The sequence below is a fragment of the Hemitrygon akajei genome, chromosome 3 (assembly GCF_048418815.1).
Source record: "Hemitrygon akajei chromosome 3, sHemAka1.3, whole genome shotgun sequence".
NCBI classification, from domain to species: Eukaryota; Metazoa; Chordata; class Chondrichthyes; order Myliobatiformes; family Dasyatidae; genus Hemitrygon; species Hemitrygon akajei.
Genome location: NC_133126.1, coordinates 141699039 through 141718137, shown reverse-complemented (window position 1 = coordinate 141718137; position 19099 = coordinate 141699039). Strand labels below are relative to the sequence as shown.

At 40.0% G+C, this 19099-nt stretch overlaps 1 protein-coding gene across 1 annotated transcript in view; it reads left to right on the top strand.

Moving 5' to 3' along the window:
• wdfy1 (WD repeat and FYVE domain containing 1) overlaps positions 1-17049 on the top strand; it is a 49488-nt gene extending 32439 nt beyond the window's left edge. The window contains exons 7-12 of the mRNA XM_073040961.1: positions 1604-1730; positions 3849-3954; positions 5849-5950; positions 10084-10214; positions 13612-13720; positions 14790-17049. Of these exons, the coding sequence (XP_072897062.1) occupies positions 1604-1730; positions 3849-3954; positions 5849-5950; positions 10084-10214; positions 13612-13720; positions 14790-14849 (635 nt within the window). The 3' untranslated portion in view covers positions 14850-17049. The remainder of the gene's footprint in view (positions 1-1603; positions 1731-3848; positions 3955-5848; positions 5951-10083; positions 10215-13611; positions 13721-14789) is intronic.
• Positions 17050-19099: the final 2050 nt, after the last annotated feature.

Below are 19099 nucleotides of genomic sequence, written 5' to 3'. Positions count from 1 at the left end.
AATTGAGCAATTAGATTCTAATTTATTCAGGAAAAATTGTAAACAGTAAGTTGATGAGACTCCTCAACTCTGAGGTGTAACTCCCAGGTAACACTGATGAGAATCCTCAATGCTGAGTCAGGCAGCGGGAGACTGGAGTGTGCTTGGGACTAACGTTACTACCACTTCTCAAGGCACACTGGCAGCTGGCTGAGTGATGACTCGTGACTTGTCACTCAAACACACAAGCCACTCTTTGTCGCACCCCCTGAAATTCCATCTTGCACCCCCAGGGGGTGCAGGCACCCCAGGTTGGGAACCCCTGACATAATATTTGTTTATTGGTTCCTGAGCTTTCAGCCACCAGATGCAGTTTCTCTCTATTTGCTCTACCAACACCCTTTGTGATTTTAAACACTTCAAATAAATGATTTAACTGGGAAGCAGCCTAAATTTATTGTTTTCTCCAGATAACTGAGATAGCCATCCAGTGCCATTGTAGAAAGTTACATGATGCTATTGGACTTTGAAGTATACTTTCCATATTCCCCAATTTCATCTGGGTGTAACCAAATTTCCAAATCTTTAAAATCTTTAAAAAGTTTCAGCCCCTTTCTTTCCCTTTAACATCTCCCCACTTCTACAGTTATGTGCTCCTCAAATTCTTGTGTCTGCTTCTTGTCACACCAGCTGTGCAGTCTTCCATTTGGACAGTTCAGAACTTAACATTTGTATCTTAATGTCTACTTTCTTCCAAGACAAATTTTTTTTGTAATTTTTTTATTGAAGTTCATCAAACAAACATTTCCGTAAGATGTATTTCAGACATTGTACATATATATCATATAATCATATATGTCACAAAATCTCCACAAAGTATTTATCTGGGGTATGCATTTAAAGAAAAGAGTGGAAAGAAAAAACAAGCAAAAGTAAAGAACTATGTACAAGTAGGGAGTGATCTTTTTTTTTACAACAGATTCATTGATTTGTGAGAATAAAATCAGGCCTATGAGGCATTATGTAGTTAAACCATTTTTCCCAGTATGAATCAAATTGTTCCAGCTTATGATTAATAGATGCTGTTATCTTCTCCATTGTAATTTCCATTCATGTATTTAAAGTTGGGCTCTCCTGTGATAACCATTTCCTAGTAAGACTCTTTTTACCAGCCACCAACAGTATATTCATTAAATATACGTATATCTCTTTTCAACCATTCTTGAGGTATATATCCAAAAATATATGGTCTAACTCTCAAAGGGTATTTCACATTTAAAGATGTCTTGAAGGGCATTGTGTATCCCCCTCCAATAGTTTTTGATAACAGAGCAGTCCCAAAAAATCTACTCTTGCAACAGAATCTTTGTTATTTGCCCTAATATCAGTTTGGGGCTCTATTCAAATTTCTTGTTTTCTCTGAAATTTTTTAATACATTTAAGTCAAATATCTTTCACTTCTGCACACTAATATGCCAGTGCTACCCATGATCACTAATCCCAGGCTGTTTGAAAACTGCAGTTAAAATATGTGTGTTACTGTATATAATGTTATAGTAAAATGTTTTACTGTTTCAAGGAAGATTGGATTTGTAGGCCCAATGTTTCTTTGCTTTTGTAACAGGTGGCATAGGCGCCCTTTGGTGGGATCCTCTCCAACGGCTACTCTTCTCTGGGGCATCTGACAACAGTATTATTATGTGGGACATTGGTGGGAGAAAAGGCAGGACTTTACTACTTCAAGGTCATCAGTAAGTGAAGAACCAAACCTAAATGTCACAATGGTTATATGCTACTGAAACCCAAGGCACCTTTTGCTAATTAAATATTCAGAAGTCCATCTCACCTAAAAATGTTAGGTTAGCTTTGCTGGTTTGATAAGGTTTTATTTTGTTTATTGTAAGGTTCAGTTTGTTTTAAGAAATTCCATTGAAAAATGTGGGGAAATTTTCTGTTTAGTTTCCCTTGTAAGCATTCCATTACTAATCTATTTCATCTGATACGTATTATGTTGTTTATTTGAATTATTTAAATTGTTCACATTCACTGCACTGTCTCTGCACTAAAGGCTATAGAGGATATGCCTAATGTGAGTTTACACCCATATAGATAATGTAAACTATAAAGACATATCCTGGAACTTGTATACTATGAAAGAGGTGGAAGTGAAATCATATCACTGACTTCAAACTGAATTAGATAGACATTTGCGAGAAATAGAATAGTCAGGGCTGCAGCAATAGAATGGTATTGTGACTGTATTGCCGTATGAAAAATGGGCCGAGGCTTGACAGAGGTATAAAATAACCTCCAAATTATAATAACACCGACTATACTGTATATTGAAATATTTTGGTTGTCTGCATCAAAGATGCTTTCTACCTGAAGGAAAGAAACTTGAATAAATACCAGAGAAACTAAATTGAATGGCCCCTGAAAAGAGACTCGTACTTAAATACTGTTTGTACTGTGATTGCTAACTCTGTAGGATAGATATTACTGAAACCATATAGATTGTGTCTCGTGTTGGTCAGGATCTGGTTGAAAGAATGAAAGTAAATTGAGGGATTTTTTTTTTTAAAGTCATGAAATGCAGCGTACAAGCATTTGAAAAAAGTGGAATGATTCTTGCCAAGTGCTGGCTTTGGTTCATAATTGTTCTCGGTCTCATTGCAACTTCCAAACAATTGGTTTAAACATAGGACCATAAGATATAGGAACAGAATTAGGCCTTTTGGCCCATAGAGTCTGCTCCACCATAGGGGAATTAAGGGTTATGGGGAAAGGGCTGGTAAGTGGAGTTGAGTCCATGGCCAAGTTAGCCATGATCTTACTGAATGGTGGACAGGCTCGATGGGCCGGATGGCCTACTCCTGCCCCTATTTCTCATTTCACCATGGCTGATTCCCTCTTAGGCCCAACTTCCTGCTTTCTTCCCAAATCCCTTCATGCCCTGACTAATCAAAAATCTACCAACCTCTGCCTTAAACATACCCAATGACTTGGCCTCCACAGCCACCTGAGGCAATTAATTCCATAGATTTACCACTCTCTGGTTAAAGAAATTCCTCCTCATCTCCATTCTAAATGGATGTCCCTCTATTCAGAGGCTGTATCCTCTGGTCTTAGACTCCCCCACCACAGGAAACATCCTCTCCAAATCTACTCCATCAAGGCCTTTCAACATTCGATAGGTTTCAGTGAGATTCCCCCTCATTCTTTTGAATTCTATATAGTACAGGTTCAGAGCCATCAAATGCTTGTCATATGATGAGCTTTTCAATCCTGGAATCATTTTTATGAATCTCCTCTGAACCCTCTCCAATGTAAGTGCACCCTTTCTTAAATAAGGGGCCCTAAACTGCTCACAATACTTGAAATGAAGTCTCACCAGTGCGTTATAAACCTCAGCATTACATCCTTGTTTTTATATTCTAATCCCCTTGAAATGAATGCTAACATTACATTTGCCTTCCTCACCACCACCTCAACCTGCAAATTAACCTTCAGGGAATCCTGCACAAGGTCTTTCCAAGTCCCTTTGCACTTCAAGGTTTTTGAATTTTCTCTCCATTTAGAAAATAGTCTGTACTTTTCTTTCTTCTACCAAAGTGCATGACTATACATTTCCTGATCTTGTATTCCATCTGCCACTTACTTGCCCATTCTCCTATTCTGTGTTGGTCCTTCTGTAGCTTCTCTGCTTCCTCAACACTTCCTGCCCTTCCACCTATCTTCGTATTGTCCTCAAACTTGGCCACAAAGCTATCAAATCCTTTATCCAAGTAGATGTTCCAATAGAATTCAGTAGCCATGTATTTTGGAAATGGGGGTCTCCATTTTTTAACAGACTTCTGATTTACTCACAGTGACAAAGTACAGTCTCTATGCTACTTGCAGCTAACACGACAGCTGATCTCCTGTGCAGCTGATGGGGGAATTGTGGTTTGGAACATGGATGTCAACAGAGAAGAGGTAATCAACTTCACTCTTACTTCAAACATGAACATGCAATTTTGTTAAATTTCCTGCTGCAACTCTTCAAGGTCTGTAAGCTAACTTGCAATGCACAGATATTAGATCATGATTCACAGATTGATTGAAAGTAACTAGATTGTTCAATTATCCAGTTAAATCATTGTAGTTGCTAAATGGCCCCAAGGTATCCCTGCTGCATCTTCTGTATTTGAAATTAACAGCTGTGACTCAAACGGGGTTATTTTTAGTTTGTTATTTGTATCATCATATTATTTCCATCCTTTCGTTAGTATCACCTGCTCTATCTACAATAATGAGAAGATTAATTGATATCTACTGAAGTATTCAAGGAAGGTTACTGATGTCAATGATGATGTGATGGTATATTAACAACAAATCTGTTTTATCAGATTATCCGGTTATCAGATCAGGCACAGAGTTTTAACAGCTTTGGAATGATAGGTAGTTACCTGTTTAATTTCAGCAGTAAACATCTTGTGCTAACAGTTATCTTTAATCAATTTGTGCACTTCTGCACACTATTTAGAAATGAGGAATATAGAGCAAACAAAAAGTAATAAATTAGTTGATTATTGTCGCATGTACCAAGATACAGTGAAAGCTTTATTTTGATGCCATTAATGCAGATCATTTCATCACATCAGAATGCCAAGGTAGTACGAGGGGAAACAATAATACAATGCAGAATAGTGTTACAGTTAGAGGAAGTGAAATGTGGGCAGACAGTCAGGTGCAGGACCACAAAACAGTTAATTGTGAGGTCACGGGATCACCTTATTGTGCTAGTGCCTGTTGGATAATTCTATAACAGCAGGATAGAAGCTGCTTTGAGCCTGGTGGTGTGTGCTTTCAGGCATTTGAATCTTCTGCCTGGTAAGGGAGAGGCAAAGGGGGAATGTCTGGAATGACTGGGATCTTTGGTTATGCTGACTGATTTACTGACATAGTGAGAAATGTATTTGGAGTCCATGGAGAGGATGCTAGTTTCTGTGATGTGCTGAGCTGTGACCAATGACAATGCAACATCTATTTCATCCTGAGGGAAACAGTGTAAAAATATATTGGGTGGGTTTAACAACATGGCAGCTAATCTCCCACCCTTCATAGCACAATAAGTCATGCTGAAGGAATCATGAAAAAGCTTCTACTAAATTTAAGGCATTTATATTAAAGAAAGGCAGTCAGATCTGATCTGGGCCTGATAAGTTTAGTGTCAGGTTATAAAATGAAATGTTTTCAATAATTATTTTGCATCCACAGTGCTTACCGTCGGAGCAAGATTGTTAATGGAGTGAGAAGAAGAAGATGATGCTTAGCATCAGATTTGCCTTTTTTTTTTGGATGATACAGATGCAACTATGCCATTGAAACAGGCTGTTCAGTTAAATGCTCATATTCCACTTTAGCAAAACCCGATCACCATATATCCTTACCGATTCCAAGCCCTTCGTATCTTTTTCTTTAGCTACCCACTAAACTTGTTTGTAAATGATAAACTTGTTTTAATCATCAACTCTGATAGAGGGATTTAAAAAGAAAGTGAAAATTAAAATCAGCACAATGTAAAGGGTACAAAATAATCAATACTAAATAGGTGCACAGACTCAGATTAATAAAAAATCATTGACTGCTGTATTTTCGCCATAAATAGAGGAATATGTATTTGATTGCAATGCGCTGCAAATATGGTATTGTAAGATGTTTTCCTTTTTATTTACCAATCAATAGCTGTATCCCAGTTGACCATGTCATTAATCACAAATTTATATTGTACTATTGGAAAATTATTCTAGACTGATTATTGTTATAATAATGGCACTGGCATCCATTTGCGTAGTCAAGTTATTTTTAAATCCTTGTTGCTCCATAGGCTCCTATATGGCAAGAAAGTGATTCTTGCCAAAACTGCAAACAGCCATTCTTCTGGAATTTCAAACAGATGTGGGATACAAAGTGCCTTGGTCTGCGACAGGTGGGTGCTGTGTGACTCTTCATAAATCTGAACTACTTCATAGCTTTCTCTAATGCCACGTCAGCATATTCCAGTTTTCTGTTTTTGGGTTAGATTGCACAGATCACTTTGTGTATTTCACTTGGTCTTTTTGTTTAAAGACGTTAGGGGCTACTTTGTCTGCAGCCTAGAGTTTGGGAGTCCATCACTTACCACTGATGACTTTTGCCTGTCTTCTCCAGCGAGTGAGGTAGAGAATTAAGAATTGTAAGTCAGACAGAGCAACATGTAGTCAGTACTTTTAGGTGGAAGACTTTCTTTGGTTCAGCATAACATTAGGGTTTTGTAACAGAATTGGACTGATTCATTTTCAAGTTACTTAAACATTATGTAAAAAATAAAATCTGAGCATCAAGTGTATTTACACTAATGTAAAATACTAGCAAGTTCCATAATCTTGGTTAGCCCAGTCCTTCTGTTAAACTTTTGCTAATGTAAAAATATTATACCTTCTGGGCTGCTTGTGGACTACAAAGGTCATCTCTGTTAAATAAAGGTCTGTTGGCTTGGCTCAGTAGCAGGGAAGCAGTAAATAAATTTACTCCCTCCCAAAGATTCCCTTTTCCACTTCAAAAACTTAATTATTTTCCATATTTGAACAAACCAAATTTGTGCCATTTTTTCAAAAGTTACTGCAGACCCCCTTTCCTGGATTGATAGACAGTCCCTAACCTCTTCCACATGAATACATGCTCCACAACACACAAGCTATGTTTTCTGCCTGAAGCTCACATGTAGTGTATCTGTCCAGATCATGGAGATCTATGCAATGGGTGTATGAACATTATGATATAGAAGGTGACCTTTCGGCCCATTAATTTTGTGCAATCCCATTAGCTTCATTCCCCTTATGCATATTTCTCTGTAGACCTGCAGTTTATTCACCACATGCCCTCCAGCTCCTTTGATTCTTTTGCTTCCTACCTACACTAATGGGTAATTTTTTACATTTTCACCTCCTATCACCTCCCTCTGGTGCCCGTCCTCCTTTCTCCTATGGTCCACTCTCCTCTCCTAATAAATTCCTTCCTCTCCAGCCTTTTACCTTTCCCACCCATCTGGTTTCACTTATCACCTTCTAGTTATCCTTCTGCCCCTTTCCCACCTTTTTATTCTGGCATCCTCCCTCTTCCTTTCCAGTCCTCATGAAGGGTCTTGCCCTGAAACGTTGACTATTTATTCATTTCCAGAGATGCTGCATGACCTGCTGAGTTCCTCCAGCATTTTGTGTGCGTTGCTTTGGATTTCCAGCATCTTCAGAATTTCCTGTGTTTATAATTTTTTTAAGGTGACCAGTTCAACTGCTGGTGTGTTTGTGAGATGTAGGAAGAAACCAGTGTTCCTGGTGTAAATCTGCGCAGTCGTGTGGAGACCATGTAAACTCCAGTGTCTGATGTCAGGATTTAATTGTTGCCTTTTTCTGACACTGTGAAATCACCATCTAAATCTTGCGCAGAATAATAATTGTGTCTTAATCTTTAATATAGACCATCATAGACCATCATATAATATAGGTAATCAGGAAGGCAGATTATTATCTGAACGGTGTAAAGTTAGGTAAGGGAGAAATACAAAGAGATCTAGGAGTCCTTGTTCATCAGTCACTGAAGGTGAATGAGCAAGTGCAGCAGGCAGTGAAGAAGGCTAATGGAATGTTGGCCTTTATTACAAAGGGAATTGAGTACAAGAGCAAGGAAATCCTCTTGCATTTGTACAGAGCCCTGGTGAGACCACACCTGGAGTATTGTGTACAGTTTTGGTCTCCAGGGTTAAGGAAGGACATCCTGGCTATAGAGGAAGTGCAGCGTAGATTCACAAGGTTAATTCCTGGGATGTCCGGACTGTCTTACGCAGAGAGGTTAGAGAGACTGGGCTTGTACACGCTGGAATTAAGGAGATTGAGAGGGGATCTGATTGCAACTTATAAGATTATTAAGGGATTGGACAAGATAGAGGCAGGAAATATGTTCCAGATGCTGGGAGAGTCCAGTACCAGAGGGCATGGTTTGAGAATAAGGGGTAGGTCATTTAGGACAGAGTTAAGGAAAAACTTCTTCTCCCAGAGAGTTGTGGGGGTCTGGAATGCACTGCCTCGGAAGGCAGTGGAGGCCAATTCTCTGGATGCTTTCAAGAAGGAACTAGATAGGTATCTTATGGATAGGGGAATCAAGGGATATGGGGACAGGGCAGGAACCGGGTATTGATAGTAGACGATCAGCCATGATCTCAGAATGGCAGTGCAGGCTCGAAGGGCCGAATAGTCTACTTCTGCACCTATTGTCTATTTAACAGCACAATGTCAGTAGTTACTGATTAGCTGCCTATTGGGATTCCCTTTGCTTTAATGCAACAGATTCCCTACCGTAGTGCTGCATGGAAAGGCAGGGACTGTCATTTTCCTGATGACACTGTGCCAGAAGTAACCAGGTTAGAGGGCTCAGAGCCACCACGAGAGACACCCAAGATAGAATGAGAAAGGAATGGAACATTCTCCCACTCAGAAACTTTCTCTCAGAAAATTAAATTTTATCTGCAAGCACTTTTTATAACATTGCACAGATGAATTTTAGCAGTTGTCTGAACAAGGTTATAACTGAATCAAAAATAGAAGGCCAGTGTCAGGATTATTAAAATGATGCTGAAAATCCGCCATATTGTTGAAATGCAACTTGCAATACAGTGTCTTTTGCATTGATTGAATTCCAAACGCTTGCACCAAGTGATCAAAGTTAATCATCAGCTGATGACAGCTCTTGTGGCAAAATGCAGGGTGGTTGTCCATTTCATTGTCTTAAGTGCCAGACGATGAGCTAGTGTTGACTTCAGTATGTCTACAAGGCTTTTGAATATGCTTTCTTCTTCTCTATCTTCCCACCATCACCCCCATAACAAAGACCAGCCTTTCACTGTAGTGCCCCCTTCCCATCTTGAACGTAGCTGGACATTTCAGTGTGTATGAGCCAAAGACCTGTAGTCTTAATAAAGATTCAAAATACATTTATTATCCAAGTATGTATGCGGAATGTAATTCTGAGATTCATTTTCCAGCAGGCTGCCATGAAATACCATGTAACCCATTCAAACAAAAACATCAAACACCTAACATGTGGAAAAAAGGAACAAATTGGGAAAATGACAAAAAGCAAGCGGACGACATATAGAATATAAAATATCAAACCAGGAGTTCAGTTTAATTCAGTTCAGCATTGCACCAATAACCAACTGCAGGACACAGAGCTGCTCTTCATTGTAGTGGCCCAGTCTGCATCGATCAAACCGCTCAAAGACAGCAGGAAAAAAGATCAGAATCTAGAATATGCAGCATGAAGCTGAAAGTCACCCCAAAGTGAGTCCTCAGCCTCCAGTATCACTGACCAATCCTTGCCACGTGGATCCCAAGACTCCTGCTCTTTCCTCCGACAGCAGCTAGCAAGAGGGAGAGGAGGGCGGGTCAAACACGGACAGGTGGCGGCAAACACCTGCCTGTCCTCCACTTTCATCTTCATCAACATCAACCTTGACCTAGCTCAGCGCCTCAATCACAGAGAAGCAATGGCGTTGATCATGGGCTCATACCCCACACCCAAGCTTCCAGGTCGCACACTCACTCCCAACTTCACCGAACTTTCCCAGAGACAACTAAGTGCCAGATTGTTCAATTGGTCCAAAAAACACACCATCAGAGTGTAAATCACAGGTTCCAATCGCACATAGCTTAGTAGTAGAATCATATTTGAAAGAAGCAAAAGAAATTAACTGTCTGGAAGATGTCGCTGTTGGTCACATAGTTCGCTGGTGCTGTCTTGAACATCCAACCTACATTTGTAGCAGAAAAATTTGTTTGAAAAAGTACATTTGTTTAGAAAGCACAATTGCTACTAGAAGTGTCATATTTCAATACGGATTGATGTCATATTTTCCTGCATATAATTAAATAGAAATTCATTGAAAAGAATCTGAATAACTTTCTTAAGTCTGACACAGACTACTTTAGAAATCCATGCCCTATTTGGAGAATGTTTTTGCTTTGCGTAGGGAATAGAGTGAAATGTTAACATTTTCTACAAATCTCTCCTTTCCACTTTTCTATTCAGCATCATTGTAGAAAATGTGGTAAAGCAATATGTGGGAAATGCAGCACAAAACGTTCCACCTACCCGGTGATGGGCTTTGAGTTTCAGGTACGAGTCTGCGATGACTGCTTCAGCACTGTCAAGGATGAAGAGTGAGTACATTTTAACTTCTGCCTGGTCTTTAGAGTTAAAATTTTCCATTTGGAATGGAGAATACTCTTCAAATCAATCTGGAATTTGGAGAGAGCACATTCCCAAATCTAAAGTCCTTTCAAGCAACACACACAAATGCTGGTGGAACACAGCAGGCCAGGCAGCATCTATAGGAGAAGCACTGTCGACGTTTCGGGCTGAGACCCTTCGTCAGGACTAACTGAAAGGAAAGATAGTAAGAGATTTCAAAGTAGGAGGGGGAGGGGGAAATGCGAAATGATAGGAGAAGACTGGAGGGGGTGGGGTGAAGCTGAGAGCCAGAAAGGTGATTGGCAAAAGGGATTCAGAGCTGGAGAAGGGAAAGGATCATGGGACGGGAGGCCTCAGGAGAAAGAAAGGGGGAGGAGAGCACCAGAGGGAGATGGAGGACAGGCAGAATGATGGGCAGAGAGAGAAAGAAAACAAAGGGAGGGGGAAAAAAAAAGCTATATATATCAGAGATGGGGTAAGAAGGGGAGGAGGGGCATTAACGGAAGTTAGAGAAGTCAATGTTCATGCCATCAGGTTGGAGGCTACCCAGCAAGGTTTTGTTCCTCCAACCTGAGTGTTGCTTCATCTTGACAGTAGAGGAGGCCATGGACAGACATATCAGAATGGGAATGGGACGTGGAATTAAAATGTGTGGCCACTGGGAGGTCCTGCTTTCTCTGGCAGACTGAGCGTAGGTGTTCAGCAAAACGGTCTCCCAGACTGCGTCGAGTCTCACCAATATATAAAAGGCCACACCAGGAGCACCGAATGCAGTATACCACACCAGCCCACTCACAGGTGAAGTGTCACCTCACCTGGAAGGACTGTCTGGGGCCCTGAATGGTGGTGAGGGAGGAAGTGTAAGGGCAGGTGTAGCACTTGTTCCGTTTACAAGTGCCAGGAGGGAGATCGGTGGGAAGGGATGGGAGGAATGAACGGACAAGGGAGTCGCATAGGGAGCGATCCCTGCGGAAAGCAGAAAGGTGGGGGAGGGAAAGATGTGCTTGGTAGTGGGATCCCGTTGGAGGTAGCAGAAGTTACGGAGAATTATACGTTGGATCCGGAGGCTGGTGGTGTTGTAGGTGAGGACAAGGGGGACCCTATCCCAAGTGGGGTGGTGGGCGGATGGGGTGAGGGCAGATGTGCGGGAAATGGGTGAGATGCATTTGAGAGCAGAGTTGATGGTGGAAGAAGCGAAGCCCCTTTGTTTAAAAAAGGAGGACATCTCCTTTGTCTTGGAATGAAAAGCCTCATCCTGAGAGCAGATGCGGCAGAGACAGAGGAATTGTGAGAAGGGGATAGCATTTTTGCAAGAGACAGGGTGGGAAGAGGAATAGTCCAGGTAGCTATGAGAGTCTGTAGGCTTATAGTAGATATCAGTGCATAGGCCGTTTCCAGAGATGGAGATAGAAAGATCAAGAAAGGGAAGGGAGGTGTCAGAAATGGACCAGGTAAGTTTGAGGGCAGGGTGAAAGTTGGAGGCAAAGTTAATGAAGTCAACGAGCTCAGCATGCGTGCAGGAGGCAGCACCATTGCAGTCGTCGATGTAGCGAAGGAAAAGAGGGGGATGGATACCCATATAGGCTTGGAACATGGACTGTTCGACAAAGCCAACAAAAAGGCAGGCATAACTGGGACCCATGCGGGTGCCCATGGCTACACCCTTGGTTTGGAGGAAGTGGGAGGAGCCAAAGGAGAAATTATTGAGGGTAAGAACTAATTCCGCTAGACGGAGGAGAGTGGTGGTAGAGGGGAATTGGTTAGGTCTGGAATCCAAAAAGAAGCGGAGAGCTTTGAGACCTTCCTGGTGGGGGATGGAGGTATATAGGGACTGGACATCCATGGTGAAAATAAGGCGGTGGTTACCAGGGGATTTAAAATCATTGAACAAATTCAAAGTGTGAGAAGTGTCCCAAACATAGGTGGGAAGGGATTGAACAAGGGGGGATAAAACAGTGTCAAGGTATGTAGAAATGTGTTCGGTGGGGCAGGAGCAAGCTGAGACAATGGGTCTACCATTCATTTTTTAAAGTCCTTTCATTTTTTTTGGAAGTGGGTTATTTGGAATGAGTCCTCGTGGATTGTTTTGCATCTTGGTGATTGTGTTTTGATTCGATCTATCTTAAATGGAAGAAGAAAGATGCCATCATATCCATGATATACATGGCTTTTAAAGGAAATGTAAAAGTGGGTTAAAATACCACATGGCTTTTGCTTTAAATCAGTAAGCCATGTTAAAATACTTTTCCCCTTCTTCCTCTTTTTTGGTGTTGATTTTGCCAGCAGAATCCTGTTTCGTAAAGAATGGAACTTTTTTGAGAGTTGAGGCATGTTAAAGGTTGCCAAAATGAATAATTGTAGACTTCAATTCTCCGTACCATTCCTACTCTGATCTCTGCCTTTGCCCATTAGCGAAGCCCAAATAAAGCTCAGGAAACAGTTTCTCTTCTTTCAGCGTAGCGCATTATAGTCCTAAGGATACGGCATTTAATTTAATCCTCTCAGATATCCAGTGTTTTTCAGAACTGACCAATATTGATGACAGATTATCAACCTGAGATTTGCTCTCTCATTCTAAATTGGCTGCCTGACAAGCTGAGTATTTCCAACATTTTGTGTTTACTGAATTTAGCTGGTTCTTTAAAAAGTGATTTTGGAGCCAAGCCATAAAGAACGCTTTGAATAAAGTCCAAAAAGTAGTGGCTCTGGAGGACTGCTTGCAAATTATTAGCCAGGTTAGCAAAGTTGCACGTAGTGCAATATTTGCATTTAAACCCAGAAATGGAGATAGGACAATATCTTCATTGGAAATTTGACTGGAAGAAAGAATTTGCATATTGTGCTGGAATAAAGACTGGATTTATCAGAAGCATAGGAACAGGAGTAAGCTGTAACACAATTAGATTGTGTGAGATTCATGTCATGACACCAGTGACTTAGTTCACATCCCATTAATAAACTCAAACTCATGTCTATCAATACTAGTTTTGGAATTTGCGTCAACATGGTTTCATGTTCTGTACTTCTGTAATACAGTTCTGTATTTCTGAAACTTGCATAAAGAAGTACTTCCTGACTTTACATCTGCACACCAAGTTACAATTATTCTGGACCAAAGAAAATAGTTTTTGCCTATCTCTAGAAATATATGCTATACCTCTGTCACTTAAAATATTGGGCTTGGTGCGTGTTTATTCTCACCAGTTGCTAAGGCAGGCTGCTATTTAAAAGTATGTGGACCAAATGGGTCCCGCAGTTAATTAATCTCAAAGACATTCTGTAAGAAGATTTCACTGCTAGAATATTCTGTTGCTGACTTTGAAGACTGCTTATATTATCTTTTTCTTGTTCTTGTTGTTGTTATAGTCGAACTTCCTTGGCAACATTTCATGAAGGCAAGCATAATATTGTACATATGAATTTGGACAGTGCAAGAGGATTAATGGTAACCTGTGGAAATGATCGCATTGTGAAGGTAATACAGTTTCTTGGTTGGATACGGGTTTGATTTATTTTGAATCTCCAAGACGTTTAATGCTCATGTTCTGTGCATTACTTGGGAGGTACAGTAGAGACTAGGATAATGTATTGATATCTCCATGAAAATGTGAGACACGTGAGTACATGGGTATGATTTTGCCTTCCATCTCCCTCAGGTCGGACTATCACGTGCACCATTACCTCATGAAAGAGATGAGTATTCCTAGTGGGTTAATGGAGTTGGTAATTGTGTGTGAGAAATAATACCTGTGGACCCAAGGAGGCAGGCGATCTGACATAATTCTCGCTATCTTAGGAGACACTATGAATTGGGAAATAAACAGCAAAACTGTAAAGCAAAGAGAAATAGAGTGGTGAATTGAATGTCAAAGTAGAAAGATTTAGAGAAACTTGCTGAACAATTCACAAGACAAAATAGTAAAACTTCACTGCTATAATGAATAACTTTCAGTGGCTAAGAGTTTAATTGGTAATAAAGTTTGTGCAAGTACACCAAATTTACATTATTTGCTTAGTTCCTGTTTTTTGTTTAGAACCTGGGTGGATAGAGGACCAACATTCAAGTGCGAAGTAGCCCTGGGGGGAAAAGGATGCAAATTAAGGACATTGCTTCAGGACAATTGAACAAATTCAGTTCGTTGTTATTACTCTGTATACTGAGCTGTGCCTGGCTGCGGGACTCCCATTACAGATCTCAGTGATCAGTGGAACAACAGTCACAATCCCCAAGTCCAAAGGAGTTAAACTGCTCAGCAAAAATTTGCCAGGGCCAAGAAAGCAAGTACATGGATAGGTGGGGTGTAAGAGGGACACAGGCCAAATGCAGGCAAATGGGAATAGCTTAGTGGGTGGCATGGATAGCAGAGCTGAAGGGCCTGTTTTATTACTCTGACTTTTTGATGCATAACCACTAAAGATGCTAGCTGTGTCAGAGAATGAACTGGAAATAAATATGTTAAACTGACCACGGGATAGAACACTGCATCTAAAACGGAAATTGCTCTTTCTCCCTGAAATCTATTATCTTTTCATCTTTCTTACAGATCTGGGATATGACACCTGTTATTGGCTGCAGTCTGGCATCAGGCTTTTCTTCCCGTTGACTTCCAACCTCCGTAACAATGCACTTTTCACCTACCCAGCTCGGCTGGCCCTGTCTACTTGTTACAAGGGGATAGTGCTATTACAGCTGACTAGAGGTTCGGCTGAGAAACTTCTGCTCTGCGTAAAGGACTGGACATCCACTTAGCAAATATTGTATCCAACTCCATAAGCACAGGAAAACTCTACAAATGGAAATTTAAAACTTTTATGATTAAAGAATTGTAACATAGTACTGATAATACATATAGTATATTCTATATTCTGTGCAAACGCTAAACAGATTTAATAGATGTCTATAATGAAGCAAAACTGTGGAAGACAATTTTTAGATACAAAATGTGAGATATATCCTGGTCAGAATGCAATTTTGAAATTGATTATTGTAGTGATATTGGGTCTGTTTACAGTAAATCATTTTCAATGGTGATTTAGTATTCCAACACAGATTCCTGTCATATGCAATTTATGACCAGGCATGAATAAACAGGAGGCACTTTATAGGGAATTCAGGCTGCAATTTTATATCAAAAGTGGAAATGTATGGGTATACAGGGGAAAAAATAGTCCATCAATCCATTTCTTTCAAATGGTGGTAAGTCAGAAGACCTGTTTTTCTTCCATGCTCACAAAGTAGGTACATATTTTAACAGCAGCTCATAATCTGATAGAAGCATGAAATAATTCTTTGGAATGTGCTGTAGAGACAGGTTCCTAGGCATTTTCATGAACTTTGAGAGTTTTGCACATGAAATTTTGAAATCCCTTTCACATGGTTTGTAGTATTTAATTATATCTTTAACTGGGTTTGACTTGTTAAGATTAAAGTAGCAATTAGATTAATTGTATGCAGATTAGTTTCAGTGAAAGTACATCCTGTTAGTTTTGTTGGCACCTGTTCTGTGATTTCACATGTTTGCTTTAGCAGCCTTGGCTAACGTTCCGGAAGTGGGGCTGCACATCTGCACTGAGCAGTTTGCAGAAAACTGAAGAATGGTGGTTGAAGTACTTCCTCCACTTTTAATTTAAACTAATTGTTCACTTTAAATGATAGGGTATTTTAACTCTGTGGTTCCAACAGTCATTCAACCAAGAAGTTAATTGACACTTCTAGTTTTGTTCTTTTTTAAAAACAATACAACCCTCTGCTACAATTTTTCATGAGGTTAGTTTCAAGGAACAGGAGATCAAAGGATGCTCATGACTTGAAAATGCAATGGCATTGTAATAAATTCACACCTGGCAAGGGAGAATACTGCTGCTGTAGCTGAACCACTTTTTAAAAGAAATGACTGACATAATTTTTTCCACTGTAATAAATAACAGCATCTGATGATTTACATGTGCACAATTATGAGAGTTTGCATTATTTTCCTTTCAGTTATTTAACATTCCACTTGTTTGGTTAAGGAGTGTATACATTTTGAAGTGTTTTCTTATTTTCACCACAGTTTTATCTCGGGGGATGGGGGGGAGAAATTTGTCCTTGTTAGCTGGCATTAATCACTAGCAAGAATATTGACCACTGGTTGGAATTATCATCTGACTTTTCCAATGAATTTCAGAGATAAATCCAGTCAGAGGACAATAATCTTGCTGGTGTTTAACAACCAAGTGTTGCTTCTCCCTTTCCCTATGTATGATTTATTTCTCCTCTTCCATTTCAAATGGTGTACTGGGTGAAGGGAGCAAAATAGGTAAGTGGACTGCTTTGTTAATATTTTTAAAGGTCAGACTAGTTCAGTTGTCATATTTGTATTTACAATACATGTGGTGGGTCTGAAGCAGTCAATAACAAAATTTGGTCCAGTTTTCCATCTCCTCACCTTTGCAAAACAAAATACATAGTTTAATCTCTCTATCTTGGTGAAGCTTGTTGAAAATAAGGCTGTCTGAAGCTGCAAAATGTATTCTTCTCAGTTTTCAACTTAGTATAGAGACAACTAACAGCAGTTCATTGTGAAAAGGTGGCATCAGTGAATACGTGGGCGTTTCTCAAAACTGTTTATTTTGAAATAGTCCGTTTGAATGGACTCAAACTCCCTACAAGTATTACTATATACAAGTGGAAAAATGCCAAGCATGTCCTTGGAGTTTCACATAGAATTCACCTTTTGCTTATGCTACTGAATTTCACAAGGTTCATGCTGTCATCAAAATTAAAATTGCTGCCATAAAATAAACTAGCTTCCTAAACATGAATTTTGTGAGTCTCTTGCTGTTCTGACTAGCACACATTCACAGCTTTCACTCTAGATATCATTTTATCTCATAATATGGAAATATAGTAAATATTTTATAAAGGAGTTTGTTGAAATCTCAGTTTAATGTTGCAATGATGTGGAAGGTCCTAATGTATTCATATTGTAGCATAAAGCCACTCTACCTGCATATTGTTTCCCTGCAATTTACCTGCAAATTTGACAAAATTTGTTTATTAATAAGTACAGTTACAAACTAAAATCAAAACCTATTGTATGCTTGGCACTGAGCCACAAATGGAAACCACAGGCTGCATTGAAAAGGGTTTTTAAGGTATGATTTAGAGGAAGAAAGGAGGAAATATATAGTTAATTTATAAAGGAGAACATGAGGATGACCTTAATTTCTTTACTCCGGAGCTATGTTGAAAGCTATCAAGCAAAAGCTGGAGGTAATGGACCTTTTGTCGTTCAACCAGATGTGACAATGAATAGCTAATCCAGTTACATACTGAAGCTGCAACACTTTGTCCCTGGGGCTCTGTGTCAGCAGTGATAATGATATTACTTGAAGGACAATTTCAGGGTGGGTGTTTGAGTGGGTCATTGGAAAATGAAGGACCAAGAACCAGACAATTAGTTTCATACTTCCAAAAACACAAAGGAATTGACAGTAGTTCTGAGGTGCAAACATGTGGATGTAAGGTAAAATAATCACACTATACAGGAACAAGCCCTCGGGCCTACCATGTACATTCCTATCATTGTACTTACCAATACCGATCTCATTTACCTGCACTTGATGCGTTGCCTTCTATGTATTAACAATTTAAATACTTGTCCAGGTACTTAAATGCTGTGAGAGTTCCTGCCTCCATTACCTCATAACTAATGCATTCCAGGTTTCAACTACTGTATGGAATATAATTCCCCTTCTGATTTTCTATAAACTAACTGCACCTTGCCTTCCACATAGGGAGTTTTGTTTTCAAGACATCTCTCCAAGTGGAAAATTATTCTCATAGTCGAGCCTATATGGTATTTGTTGCAAGGCCCCTTGTTGCAGGCTGGTCGTGAAGGTTAGGTCACATGGGAGTCGGAGGAGATGGAGAGCTGAATTCAGAATTGGCTCAATAGGAACGGAAGATGATAGCTGAAGGTCAGTGCTTCGACTGGAGGCCGGTGACTAGTGGGGTGTCCCAGGGGTCAGTATTGTGACTTCTGTAACTCAGTATTTATGTAAGAGATTTGGTTATGAATATACATGGCATGATTAGCAAGTTTGCCATGATACTAATTTAGGAGTCTTGGTACTGGTGAAGCAGGTTACAGTGAATCGCAGAGTCTGTGATCAGTAGAGAGATGAGCTGAAGAATGGGAAATGGATTTCAACTTGGATGAGAGTAAGGTGATGCATTTTGGATGTTCAAATCACAGATCACTGACTAGTGTTGTGGAACAGAGGGTCCTGGGAGTACTTTGTTGAAAGCAGCTGCACGTCTAGACAGTGTGGTGAAGAAGACGTTCAGCATGCTGGTCTCCATCTGGACCAGAGACCATGAGTTACTGGCAGAGGTTGGCTATGCTGGATCTTTATTCCTTGTAGTGCAGGAGAATGAGGTGTGACCTCACAGAAGTTTATAAAATCATGAAGGATATGGATAAGGTTGACTGTCAGAAACTTTTCCTCAAGGTTGGGGAAACCAAAGCTAGAGGGCACGGATGCAAGAGCGGAGACATCTAAAAGAGACCTGAGAGATGTCTTTCTTACGTAGAGAGTAGTAAGTACTTGGAATGAGGTGGCAGAAGAACTGTTCAAGACTATTACAATTGCAACATTTAAGATGCATTTGGATTGGTACATGGAGGGAGCATCTTGGAGGATAATGGGTCAAACACAGGCAATTGGGTCTAGCAGGGAGGATGTTGTGGTCAGGTTGAACTAGTTGGACTGAAAGGCCCATTTTCATGCTCTATCAATTAGTGACTAAAATGCCCCAATCTAGGCAACACCCTAGTGAATCTCTTCTGCAACTTCTCCAGCACAATCC